This window comes from Oncorhynchus tshawytscha, linkage group LG25, assembly GCF_018296145.1.
Source record: "Oncorhynchus tshawytscha isolate Ot180627B linkage group LG25, Otsh_v2.0, whole genome shotgun sequence".
Taxonomy (NCBI): domain Eukaryota; kingdom Metazoa; phylum Chordata; class Actinopteri; order Salmoniformes; family Salmonidae; genus Oncorhynchus; species Oncorhynchus tshawytscha.
This window is the reverse complement of record NC_056453.1, coordinates 9,209,754-9,224,425: the sequence shown is the minus strand read 5'-3', so window position 1 is coordinate 9,224,425 and position 14,672 is coordinate 9,209,754. Positions and strand designations below refer to the sequence as shown.

The 14,672-nt window shown below is 40.6% G+C and overlaps 1 protein-coding gene across 2 annotated transcripts in view; it reads right to left on the bottom strand.

Annotated features, from left to right (window-relative positions):
- Window positions 1-9,540: 9,540 nt before the first annotated feature.
- Window positions 9,541-14,672, bottom strand: part of LOC112224166 (rab11 family-interacting protein 3) — a 90,712-nt gene continuing 85,580 nt past the window's right edge. For both annotated transcript variants that reach the window (XM_024387527.2, XM_024387528.2), the window contains 2 exons: window positions 11,331-11,627; window positions 9,541-10,037 (listed from right to left, as the gene is read on the bottom strand). In XM_024387527.2, the coding sequence (XP_024243295.1) occupies window positions 9,921-10,037; window positions 11,331-11,627 (414 nt within the window). In that variant the 3' untranslated portion in view covers window positions 9,541-9,920. The remainder of the gene's footprint in view (window positions 10,038-11,330; window positions 11,628-14,672) is intronic.

Here is a 14,672-nt window from a genome sequence, read left to right as displayed (position 1 = left end):
TGAACCTGAATTGAAAACATTGCATAAACATACCAGTGTAAGTAAAATCAATATTCAACATCCAGAGGTAGGCGTCTACTTTCCACAATATAAAAATTAAATGATAACATTGTACTGGTCATATAAAACTCAATATTGTACTAAATATGTTTTATTGTACAAGCCTCTCCTAGCCCTATCAGACGAAGTGGTCAAACTGGCCAAGAGGAATATGGCTGCTGTACAGCTGTGCTAGGAATGATCCTTCACTCCAGTATCTCTCCTCCTCAGAACTGTTGAATGATGCCAGAATATCCTCCATCTCCTCCTTCCAAAGCACATCCATCCTCGGGTTCATTTCCATGAACCGTTGGGCTGTTAACCGCACACTGCCCAAGCCTATTCCAACCACAGGGACCACTGGTATACCTGACACCATCATGGCTACCATCAGAGGACACACAGGCCCTATCTGTTCCAACACCCGCTTGTCATATGTGGGGGTTTGTGGTACCTTTATCGGTGGTGGCAACCATGGAGCCCCCTTATACTGCATGGTATGGTAGTGATCTCCATGGGAGAGGGGATAATTGTAGAAGTTTCCATACTGTTGCTCAGTATGAGAGGATGGTGTATAGCCAGTATAGCTAGGAGTTTGCTGTTCCCAGGGGGCAGAGGCTTGTTGTGGGCTCTGGTAGTACATGTCCATAGCCAGCAGGTGGTTATGATGTGTTGGAGATGAAGGGCTCCAGTATTGATAAGGCTGAGAGTGGAAAAAGGCAGGGACCTTGCTGGAGAGGTTCTGGGGATGGACAAGATCTCCATGGGACAGCGGAGTTGGGGATAGAGGGGGAAAGGCTTCCTCTGCATAGAATGGGTGACACAAGAGAGAGCTAGGTCAAACTATTGTATTAGACAGTTGTTTTTCATCCAAAACATAGACATATAATATTAATTACCTGAAGATTATACTGGGCACATGTTTGAATGCCTGCACAATTTACAAAGAAACGTACCGTTTGAGTTCTCCCTTGTCACATAGAGGGACATTCTTTTTTTAATTTGGTAAAATAAAACACTGGATTTGCAGCAAAATTATGTGAGAAAATAAATTATTGGTACAATCCTCCAATGAGCAGCAATCCTGGAAATATAATGGTCTATATCACAAAAACTATTGGTCAAAAACACTTCAAAGGATACTGCATTCTTTCTCCATGGAAACCACATCCTTACCATGGTTACGAGATACCAGTGTCTTCTTTATTATGTAGGTTTTCATTTTTTTATTTTATTAAAACAACAACAATACAAAGACAATACAAATGGCCGATCCCATCAGTTGGTGCTCTGGTCAGTAGGTGCGCTCGTATGCCTTCATATATGCTGTATCTACAGTCACGGCCAAAAGATTTGAGAATGACACAAATATTAATTTCCATAAAGTTTGCTGCTTCAGTGTCTTTAGATATTTTTGTCAGATGTTACTATGGAATACTGAAGAATAATTACAAGCATTTCATAAGTGTCAAAGACTTTTATTGACAATTACATGAAGTTGATGCAAAGAGTCAATATTTGCAGCGTTGAGCCTTTTTTTTCCAAGACCTCTGCAATCCACCCTGGCATGCTGTCAATTAACTTCTGGGCCACATCCTGACTGATGGCAGCCCATTCTTGCTTAACCAATGCTTGGAGTTTGTCAGAATTTGTGGGGTTTTGTTCGTCCACCCGCCTCTTGAGGATTGACCACAAGTTCTCAATGGGATTAAGGTCTAGGGAGTTTCCTGGCCATGAACCCAAAATATCGATGTTTTGTTCCCTGAGCCACTTAGTTATCACTTTTGCCTTATGGCAAGGTGCTCAATCATGCTGGAAAAGGCATTGTTCATCACCAAACAGTTCCTGGATGGTTGGGAGAAGTTGCTCACGGAGGATGTGTTGGTACCATTCTTTATTCATGGCTGTGTTCTTAGGCTAAACTGTGACTGAGCCCACTCCCTTGGCTAAGAAGCAACCCCACACATGAATGGTCTCAGGATGTTTTACTGTTGGCATGACACAGGACTGATGGTAGCGCTCACCTTGTCTTCTACGGACAAGCATTTTTCCAGATGCCCCAAACAATCGGAAAGGGAATTCATCAGAGACAATGACTTTACCCCAGTCCTCAGCAGTCCAATCCCTGTACCCTTTGCAGAATATCAGTCTGTCCCTGATGTTTTTCCTGGAGAGAAGTGGCTTCTTTGCTGCCCTTCTTGACACCAGGCCATCCTCCAAAAGTCTTCGCCTCACTGTGCGTGCAGATGCACTCACAACTGCCTGCTGCCATTCCTGAGCAAGCTCTGTACTGGTGGTGCCCCGATCCCGCAGCTGAATCAATTTAAGGAGACGTGCGCAATCTTACTGGCAGCAATATCCTTGCCTGTGAAGCCCTTTTTTTGCCCAAAGCAATGATGACGGCACGTGTTTCCTTGCAGGTACCCATGATTGACAGAGGAAGAACAATGATTCCAAGTACCTCCCTCCTTTTGAAGCTTCCAGTCTGTTATTCAAACTCAATCAGCATGACAGAGTGATCTCCAGCCTTGTGCTCGTCAACACTCACACCTGTGTTAACGAGAGAATCACTGACATGATGTCAACTGGTCCTTTTGTGGCATGGCTGAAATGTACTGGAAATGATTTTTGGAGATTCAGTTCATTTGCATGGCAGAGGGACTATGCAATTAATTGCAATTCATCTGATCACTCTTCATAACATTCCGGAGTATATGCAAATTGCCATCATACAAACTGAGACAGCAGACTTTGTGAAAATTAATATTTGTGTCATTCTCAAAACTTTTGGCCACGACTATAGTAAATGGAAATGTGATGAGCAATATTATACAAAATATCAAGATCATCAAACAAAATATCATTTTATTATTTTATTTATTTTCTTACTTCACTGTTTTCTTTGACCTTTTTACAATGACTTGAAATTATAATCCCCCAATATCAATAAGCAGGGGCGCAACTTTGGTTTTAGAAGAGAGGGGGACATAATATATAATATATATTTTTATCCAGTCAGATAAACACTCCACACAGACTACCCGAATCGTGGCCCGAAAGCACACTGTTGTCTCTTTTTGTATCACATTCCAATTTTAAAACAGGGCGGCCCCCCTACAGTGAAAGTTGCGCCCCTGATAACAAGGATTGCATCTTTCAGGGGATATTCAATGAAAAATATATAGCAGTAAACAATACTGTTATAATAATTTACACATTATCCTTCGGAGTAAGAATAAACTTCAGTTGTATAATTTGTTTCTACAATATTCTATTTTTATAATTTAACAAACTGACAGTCACATATGGTCAGTGCTTTCCCAGGGCTCATCATCAGGTTAGTAAGAGGCAAAAGTATGAATGACAGAGGCACAGTGTTAAGACTATCAGGCCAAATCTTCAGGGTTTAGCAATGACAATTGGGTTTAGCAATGACAATTGGGATTAGCAATGACAATGAATAACTTTTTTGTTTATGTTTTCAAATTACAGCAAATGAGTGTGTGAGCTGATAGTTAAAATGGTCAGAAGTAAAACCTAATTCTTTGGTCAGTTTGAAAATGCAAGGGTTAAAAAGAAATTGGAACTTGTTTAAAGTGCATAAGAGAATCCCATTGAATCAAGTTTAACCACGCAAAACAGAATGCCTGGACAGGACTCCGTCTAATCAGTCAGCTAGCAATTATGCAAAGTGTCACAACTAGCTGTCTGAACTAGACAGTCTGAAAAAAGGAGGAAACAAAGAATAATAGCAAAAAAAGGAGGTAATCTTGCTATTGTATCCAGGAAACATAGGGTACAGTATGTGGGAAGATATGTCTTACGGTTTCCTCCTAGTAATGCACCACTGGCTGCTGGGTACTGTAGTAGTAAATGATTGCCTGAAGCCTCATTGAGCCTCATTACTGCTGGGGAAAGCCATCAATTACACTCAAAGGCAGAATGACTTGAACCAATTAGACAGTTGCATTGGTTTATGATTGACATAATGTGTGGTTCAGCCCTTTTGTAAGCTGGCTTTGTGAGGCCTCACTACCTGTCCCCAGGCAACAGGCGTAGTGCAACTCCACTGACTTCCATATGATATGGATGGGTAAACCTAAAGATCAGTTTAAAAGATTCAGAAAGTGATATACAGAAGAGATCTGTAGTTCTGTACAGTGCCGTTCTCAGCTGGGGAGATAAGAGTTAGCATGTGTCACTGATAACTACAATGACCTTTAAGAGGTCACTGTCTGCAACGTCAGCATTACAGTGGATCACACTTCAGTGGGGCTGAAGTGGAATGACCACACCATATAAAAAGCCATTTTGAATTGATCAGACCAGAATGAATGAAACTCGTCAGTGTTGCCAATTCAATGGGTGCTCAACACAACACTTTTGAAATGTACTGTGTGCTACCTTGAGTACAAGACAACAATTTCAATCTAAATATTCTCAATTCAACTATTTCTCCCCATGAGTAGCATTCAACTATTAAATCCATTAAATACCAGAATCCCTTGTGAATCCAGAAATGCCAAAACTATTTACAAACGTTTCCCTAAAAAACAACTTGTATTAGAGAGAAACAACAGAAAAGAATCATTAACAAAGAGTGTGAAGTAATGTGAAATGTGGAATAAATGTATGAATGTGATTCACAGATGGGAGAAAATTATGTGTACATGCTACATGCTGGAGTGGCATACACAAGACATACCCATGGGGGAGGATCATATTATTTCTTAGCAGAAGACCAAAAAATATTTTTTCCCCCTCAGCTATAAAAATACCTAGAATCTACAAGGTTAGAAAAAAACTTTGGATGTAAATAACTTGTACATGTAAAGGCCATTTTTCATGGAGCGCTGAAAAGAAGGAGAAGAGCGTGGTGACAGAGCAAGAGTTTTATAGATGAAAGGTGGAGGAGGCTGCATTTGTCTTTAGTATAGCTGCGTGGTTGATACAGAATGCTACAAGTTGTCTGCAGTTCGAGCAGTTAAGAGACAGCAACAATATTATCCTTCAATATGTCAAGTATCTCAACCGTGTCAGGGAGTGCATTGGTGAATAGGCAGCACTGATGATGTGTATGATGTGCCTGCCATTTTCATTTCCTCTTGCTTATTTTCAGAAATGTGGTTAAAAGTTCAAGAGATTCAGATTGGGGCTTAGTCAACTGAGGCTCTTACAGTAAAGAAGAGAGTTTTGTCCGTTTGTTGACGTCCGATTGTGGTGTCTGTCCATCGCTCCCCACTGTTCTTCACAACGTTATTGCTTCATTGATGTGTTAAACATTTTCTACTCCTTTAAATCAAAAAGCTGCGGGAGAGTTACAAGATCTAACCTCTGAAACTCTCCGGTAGCCACAAGCAACAAGTCCGTTTTCAAATAATTTTAGCATTCTTAAGTAATTCATGTTATCTTAAAGCAAAAGATATCTTCAAATTCCGATTTACATTCCTTAACAATAAACTTTACTTTTTATTTTATTTTTACAAACAATACTTTGTCTTAGGTACAACCGATTCCATTCCTTCAATAAAACATTACAAATATATTCAGCTTTTTTTATGAACATTACAAATATATTCAGCTTTTTTGTCAACATGTCAAATATATTCAGCTTTTTTTATCAACATGTCAAATATATTCAGCTTTTTTATCAACATTTCATGGAAAGTAAGTTACAGGTAACAAGCAGACCAGACATGTACTTCCCAATTGATAAGATGGCTCCCTTTTTGCTTTCACTCAGCTTGAGTCCACTAAGGATCAGTTGGGTCAGTCACACGCCAAAGAACTACACTTCCCAGTGCACTCAGCTCAAATACAAAAATATAAACTAGTCAGAGCAACATTTTCTCTCAATTTGATTTAGTGTCCAAGTTACACCATCCAATTATTTCCTGTCAGTATGAGCATCATTTAGTACAGTATCTATATATGTATTTGTCCGTTTTTAACTACTCCAAAGTTACATTAGAGGGAGTGATGTGATGGGTTAGTGTTCTCTTATTGGAGTATTTAGCCCACCTGACTCCCTATGACTGTTTCATTATAAAACAGAGTTAAGGCCTCCCTTACCTGGGTTGCCTGAACTCACACTGAGAAGAAAATCCAAGTCAAATCAGGATAAACACGGTTAATGTAGTAGGCGGCACCACAAGACTGTATTCAAGAAAGCAGCCAGGGTTGACTTAATTTGACCTCGTCTCCTGACCAGTGCTTCATACTGTTTAAATGTGGTTTAAACACGGTTCAGTCTAATACAGGAGAAACGGGACAAAACGTCCCATGAGTTCATTCATTTACTGATCTCACGGTGAAAGATGGTATCGGCTGATATGTAGTTGAAGGACACGTTTTAGAATCATGTTAGCATTGAGGCTCATAAGATCTAATTGTCTAAAATATGTTTAAGGGGACAGCAACAAGTTAACTAGCTCTTCCATGCAGTCCAACTCTCGAAAGAGTTCCCGCATAGAAAACACATTCGCACACACAAGGGAAACTCAGGTCCCTCTACCCAAATTCAGGGAAGTCATCATAACCAAATCCTACTGTATTCAGGGGGAACAGACAAGCACACAAAGCAAAGCTCAAATGCAAGGGACGTTAAACCACGTACCTTATTTTCTCAGATAACAGCCACAAACAGTGACAATTTTATTTTCCATTCAAATCTTCAAGGGTAATTGGGGTGTTTTTTCCCACCTAAAATAGCTATACATATACAGTACATATATACACAGCTGAAGTCGGAAGTTTACACACACTTAGGTTGGAGTCATTAAAACACATTTTTCAACCACAACAAATTTCTTGTTAAAAAACTATAGTTTTGGCAAGTCGGTTAGGACATCTACTTTTGTGCATGACACAAGTAATTGTTCCAACAACTGTTTACAGACAGATTATTTCACTTACAATTCACTGTATCACAATTCCAGTGGGTCAGAAGTTTACATACATGAATTTGACTGTGCCTTTAAACAGCTTGGAAAATTCCCAAAAATTATGCCATGGCTTTAGAAGCTTCTGATAGGCTAATTGACATCATTTAAATAAATTGGAGGTGTACCTGTGGATGTATTTCAAGGCCTATCTTCAAACTCAGTGCCTCTTTGCTTGACATCATGGGAAATCCAAAAATAAATCAGCTAAGACCTCAGAAAATAAATTGTAGCCCTCGACAAGTCTGGTTCATCCTTGGGAGCAATTTCCAAACGCCTGAAGGTACCACATTCATCTGTACAAACAATAGTACACAAGTATAAACACCATGGGACCACGCAGCCGTCACACCGCTCAGGAAGGAGATGCGTTCTGTCTCCTAGAGATGAATGTACTTTGGTGCGAAAAGTGCAAATCAATCTCAGAACAACAAAGGACCTTGTGAAGATGCTTGAGGAAACAGGTACAAAAGTATCTATATCCACAGTAAAACAGAGTCCTATATCGGCATAACCTGAAATGCCGCTCAGCAAGGAAGAAGCCACTGCTCCAAAACCGCAATAAAAAAGCCAGACTACGGTTTGCAACTGCACATGGGGACAAAGATCATACCTTTTGGAGAAATGTCCTCTGGTCTGATGAAACAAAAATATAACTGTTTGGCCATAATGACCATAGTTATGTTTGGAGGAAAAAGGGGGAGGCTTGCAAGCCGAAGAACACCATCCCAACCGTGAAGCACAGTTGTGGCAGGGTGGCAGTATCATGTTATGGGAGTGTGCACTTCACAAAATAGATGGCATCATGAGGCAGGAACATTATGTGGATATATTGAAGCAACATCTCAAGACATCAGTTAGTTAAAGCTTCCAAATGTGTCTTCCAAATGGACATGGACCCCAAGCATACTTCCAAAATTGTGGCAAAATGCCTTAAGGACAACAAAGTCACGGTATTAGAGTGACCATCACAAAGCCCTGACCTCAATCCTATAGAAAATGTACCCAACTTATTGTGGGAGGCTTGTGGAAGGCTACCCGAAACGTTTGACCCAAGTTAAACAATTTAAACGCAATGCAATCAAATACTAATTGAGTGTATGTAAACTTCTGACCCACTGGGAATGTGAAGAAATAAATAAAAGCTGAAATAAATTATTCTCTCTACTATTATTCTGACATTTCAAATTCTTAAAATTAAGTGGTGATCCTAACTGACCTAAGACAGGGAATTTTTACTAGGATTAAATGTCAGGAATTATGAAAACTGAGTTTAAATGTATTGGCTAAGGTGTATGTAAACTTCAACTATATATATATATATATATATATATGTGTGTGTGTATATACACACATATACACACACACTACAAGTCAAAGTTTGGACACACCTACTCATTCCAGTGTTCTTTATTTTTTTACTATTTTCTACTTTGTAGAAGAATAGTGCAGTCATGAACAAAATGGAATAATGTAGTAACCAAAAAAGTGTTACAGAAATCAAAATTGATTTGAGATTCTTCAAAGTAGCCACCCATTGCCTTGATGACAGCTTTGCACACTTTTGGCATTCTCTCAACCAGCTTCATGAGGTAGTCACCTGGAATACATTTCAATTAACAGGTGTGCCATGTTAAAAGTTAATTTGTGGAATTGATTTCCTTCTGAATGCGTTTAAGCCAATCGGTTGTGTTGTGACAAGGTAGGGGTAGTATACAGAAGATAGCCCTATTTGGCAAAAGACCAAGTCCATATTATGGCAAGAACAGCTCAAATAAGCAAAGAGAAATGACAGTCCATCATTACTTTAGGACATGAAGGTCAGTCAATCCGGAACATCTGTAGAACTCTGAAGGTTTCTTCAACTGCAGTCGCAAAAGCCTTTACGGGCTATGATGTAACTGCCATTTTTTATTTAATCTTCATTTAACTAGGGAATTCAGTTAAGAAAAAATCTTATTTTACAAAGACGGCCTACCCCGGCCAAACCCTCTCCTAACCCGGGCGATGCTGGGCCAATTGTGCACCGCCCTATGGGACCCCTGGGATCCAACCAGGGTCTGTAGTGACACCTCTAGCACTGAGATGCAGTGCCTTAGACCACTGTGCCACTTGGGAAATTAGACCGGTGAAAATCTGTAATTTGGTCTGATGAGTCCAAATTGGAGATTTTTGGTTCCAACCGCTGTGTCTTTGTGAGATGCAGAGTAGGTGAACAGATGATCTCCACATGTGTGGTTCCCACCGTGAAGCATGGAGGAGGAGGTGTGATGGTGCTTCGCTGGAGACAGTCAGTGATTTATTTAGAATTTTAGGCACACTTAACCAGCATGGGTACCACAGCATTCTCCAACGATACGCCATCCCTTCAGGTTTGCGCTTAGTGGGACTATCATTTGTTTTTCAACAGGACAATAACCCAACACACCTCCAGGCTGTGTAAGGGCTATTTGATAAAGAAGAGTGATAGAGTGCTGCATCAGATGGCCTGGCCTCAATCACCCAACCTCAAACCAATTGAGATGGTTTGGGATGAGTTGGACCGCAGAGTGAAGGAAAAGCAGCCAACAAGTGCTCAGCATATGCGGGTACTCCTTCAACACTGTTGGAAAAGCATTGCTCATGAAGGTGGTTGAGAGAATGCCAAGTGTGTGCACAGCAGTCATCAAGGCCGAATCTATAATCAAAAATATATTTACATTTGTTTAACACTTTTTTAAATCTTTTTTTTTTTTTTACATACAACATGATTCCATTTGTGTGATTTCATAGTTTTGAAAAACCCTTGAATGAGTAGGTGTGTCCAAACTTTTGACTGGTACTGTATATTTGTGGTCAGTCCCAGCAGTCAGTCTTTAAGTGTTTAGCCAGTCTCTCCCAGTATGGCAGTCCAGTGAGGCGGAGAGACCGCCAGGCTACCCTGTTCCAAAATGGCCGTCTCTAGTACTTGACCTCCAGCATGGAGGGGTTGGACTCCATGATGGCAACAATGATGCGGTCGATGTAGTCCTGTAGTCGGAAGTTGACGTCCTCCTGCTTGCGGATAGCTTCCATCAACTGCAAACAACACAACAGATGAAATGTTTCGAAGGATAGTAACTTATATGAACTTTTCATTTGCATTGAACAATTATTTAAGAAGTTAAAATAGGACACAACAAGATATGCAATACAGATTTCAGCTATCTGCATTTAAGATTCAGAATTTTGATGGGGGATGCATCAAAGTCGCAAGAAATGCATTTTATTTCACCTTTATTCACCCAAATTAGTCTTACTGAGATAAAATGGACATTGAAATACAGTATATTTATGGCCTGTATATCAATGCGGCAGGTAGCCTAGTGGTTAGAACATTGGACTATTAACCAAAAGGTTGCAAGATCTGCTTAGCTCCATTAAGTAAATTTTTTTATCCTGAAAAACTCCAGTCCTTAACGATTACAAGCAAACCCATAAGATGACGCAGCCGCCACTACGCTTAAAAATATGGAGAGTGGTAGTCAGTAATGTCTTGTGAATTGCTTTGCCACATTATTTGCACTATTACTTTAGTGCCTTGTTGCAAACTGGATGCATGTTTTGGAATATTTGTATTCTGTACAGGCTTCCTTTTTCCCACTCTGTCAATTAGGTTAGTATTGTGGAGTAACTACAATGTTGTTGATCCATCCTCAGTGTTCTCCTATCACAGCCATTGAACTCTGTAACTGTTTTAAAGTCACCATTGGCCTCATGGTGTTTCCTTCCCGTCCAGCAACTGAGTTAGGAAGGATGCCTATATCTTTGTAGTGACTGGGTGTATTGATACACCATCCAAAGTGTAATTAATAACTTCCCTAAGCTCAAACCGCTATTCAATGTCTGCTTTTTTTTTTTTCTTCCATCTACCAAAAGGTGCTTTTCTTTGTGAGTCACGGAAAACCTCTGTGGTCTTTGTGGTTGAATCTGTGTTTAAATTCACTGCTTGATTTAGGGACCTAACAGATAATTGTATGTGTGGGGTACACTACTACAGAGTGAGTCCATGCAACTTATTATGTGACTTGTTAAGCATTTGTTTAGTCCTGAACTAATTTAGGCTTGCCATAACAAAGGAGTTGAATACTTATTGGCTCGAGACATTTCAGCTTGTCATTTTCAATACATTTAGAACATTTTTGAAAAACATATTCCATTTTGACATTATGGGGTATTGTGTGCAAGCCAGTGACCAAAAAAATAGAAATGTTATCAATTTTAAATTCAGGCTATAAGACAATAACATTTTGAAAAAGTCAAGGGGTGTGAATAGTTTCTGAAGGCACTGTATATGTGTATCTGCTGTCTACTATCTATATTGTGACTCACCTCTCCCCGGGACACAGAGTTGATCTCAGCTGCCAGTGACTCGGAGAAGGAGGCCGTCACCAGGTTCTTGGCTCCCTGGATGCTCAGGTTGATGATCTGGCCGTTTAGCTCGTCATTCTGCTCCTTCAGACTGCGGTTGTCTTGCTTGAGGCGTCGGATCTCCTGCTCTAGCTCGGCCTCACGGGTGCGGCTCTGGTACTCTTGCAGCCCGGCACTGGGAGAGAGCCCCCTCCTGGCCTCTGCCTCCAGCTTGTACAGCTGTAGGTGCTCCAGCTGCTTCCGCAGGTCCTCAATCAGCTGGTTGAGGGAGGGGAGAGAGAGACTGCAATAGTCTATTCTGCAAGAGCAACTAGTCACCAACCGTTGGAGGGGTTGGTTGGAAAAAAAACAATAATTGTAGGTATCCTTTTTTACTAGGGCACTCAAACGATTTAAATACATGTGATTAATCATGTGATTTTCTATAGTTAATCGCGATTAATTAAATGTTTTGAATTTGCTCAAATTTGTCCCTAAAGAAAGATTTTAAAAAGCAGTGCATTGAGTTACAGGCATACTATGCTTTGATTGTGAGGGATGGAAACACAAAATAAATTCTATCAGAAACAAAATGCTCCAAATGTTTAAGAAGGCCTATTCTCTGTTATCAATGTTCTTGATGTTTAACATTTTGCATGTACGAGCACAAATTCTGTTAAAGCTTCAGGCATTCTAAATGAGTGTTCACCCAATTGCTGATTGGAGGGTTAACTATAGGGAAAAAATTGAACTGGCTCTCTGGATACAAAGAGAATTTCAACCTGTCCAACAATATTATGAATTCCACAGATGACAATAACAACAGATCAGCCAGAGGAGTATACTACGACTGAAGGTAGATCTACTCAGGGTTTTCTAAAGCTAGCCAGTTTCAGTTAGCTTCACATTCAAGCTCAGGCTTAATCTGTACTACGTCGGTAGATATTGCTTGTCCGCCTGCTGCTAACTCTAGCAGGCTTGTAACTGCGTGCATTGAGACAATGCTGAAACATCAATCAATGGGTGGGTCTATGCCAAATTTTCATTTGTTCCGAAATCAAAATGAAAGAAAAGTTATCTTACAAATTCAGCAGGCTATGGTGTGAAATAGGCTTGTTGAAGTGCTGTCTTTATTTTATTACTTATCGTTAATGCCGTCTTTGGTGTGCTTATCCATGCACAAGCACCTTTTTTCACATTCCTATCGATAAAATAATTATATGAAGTCATATACACGTTTTACTGTGCGTGAAGTTTAAAATGTATTCTGACATTACTAAATGTAAAATGCGATAGGTATTTTAACATTACTATTTATTAACACACAAAGAAACATTATCAGTCGTCTTCCTCAAATGAACGGGATGATGACGCAATCTTTACAAGAGGGAGAAGAATCAGGTTCGCATCTCGCAGTTCAGACACTTCATTCAGAATAAATGGAGTTAGCCTGCCCGGGAGCAGGTTAGTTCTGAAGGATTCGTTGCCATTGAAATGTACCTGTCTATAAAAGGTGAGACACTTTCATGGTACCGGATATCCCAAGTTGAACTGGTTGACCAAAGTTGCCTCGCTAACTCCTCAAACCACGTACGTAGTATACGGCTAACATCTGAGTTAATGTAATACAGCTATTAGATCTAGCCTAGGAACAACGTATCCATGTTCTTCAACATGAACTAGCCACAAGTTGCTTCTACTAGAATTGTGATAATTTGCTTAAAGATGCACTAAGCAGAAATCGCGCCACCGTTTTCTTCATTGCAAAAAATGTAATAGTTTTCCTCATTTCAGTTTGTGACAAAACAAGCAAATATAGTGTACAGAATCATTGTGCAACCTAAACTGCTGTCAAATATATTTTCCATAACCAAAAACATTGTATTTGAAGCAGGTATACAAAACCTAAAAACGAAACTTAAGAACGGGAAGCATACAAATAACAGACATAACAGATCTATCACTTCTTAGACTTCTTAGACTCACATTTCTATATGAATTTGGTCGGGTCTCCCAAAAAGTTACATATTGCAGCTTTAAATCTTTGACTGGAGAACTACAACAAAACAGTAGCTAAATGGAATGGATGTCCTGTTCTGATTAAAATCATTGTTGGAAGTTCGAGTTATATAAAGAGGCAGTGATCACTACATCGCTACAACTCCCGTACGGGCTCGGGAGAGACGAAGGTTGAAAGTCATGCGTCCTCCGATACACAACCCAACCACTGCTTCTTAACACAGCGCGCATCCAACCCGGAAGCCAGCCGCACCAATGTGTCGGAGGAAATACCGTGCACCTGGCAACCTTGGTTAGCACGCACTGCGCCCGGCCCGCCACAGGAGTCGCTGGTGCGCGATGAGACAAGGATATCCCTACTGGCCATCCCCTCCCTAACCCGGACGACACTAGGCCAATTGTGCGTCGCCCCACGGACCTCCCGGTCGCGGTCGGTTACGACAGAGCCTGGGCGCGAACCCAGAGTCTCTGGTGGCACAGCTGGCGCTGCAGTACAGCGCCCTTAACCACTGCGCCACCCGGGAGGCCTACGACGGATTATTTTTGTGCCCATTTATCTTGTTGTTCTGGATGCCGTTGGTTTTGCTTATTAAATCTGTTTTTTACCCAGTTATGCTGGTGAAGAGGTCCCTACGTAATCACGTCACGTAGCCTAGGCTAGTTGTCTCCCTACTGAATTTGAAACTGAGGGAAAGCCAAATCAAAAATGTATAAGAAAAGGCAATCAACTTTGATTAAGTTTTTCAAGTCCAAAAGTCATGAAAAATATGGTGAATCGAACCCGAAACGAGCCAGAGAACTGTCCGTGCCGGATGAGACGATTGAAAAGCAAACTGCTCCTGATGGCAATGCCTTAGCTAGCAGCGCTGCTTATCCTGCCAGTTCAGCATCACCACTGGCACCTCCACTAGCTAATAGGTCTACTAATGAGTCAGTGCATCCAAGAACGTAGTGCCCAGAACAGGTGCAATTTGGACCGAGGCTCAGTTCAAGACCAAGCAAACTTATAAGCCCTGGCTTGTCAAGCAAAATTCAAAGCTGGGCTGTCCAACATGCAAAAAGGTATGGAGTTTGGGCCCGGAATAGACTAGAGGGATGAAACTAGCAAAAGAGTGAGTGAAATGTACAGTAACATCCTCTGCCTCCAAAGTAAAAAAGCTACAAAGAGCCCCCAGAAAAGAGGTTTTTGAACATGCCCAAACCAAGGCCCATTTAGCTGCAACACACATTGTAGACAAGTCTAAAGAGGACACCTTAACACAGGTTGTAGTTAAAGCTCAAAATAAAAGCATAGACACTACTGCT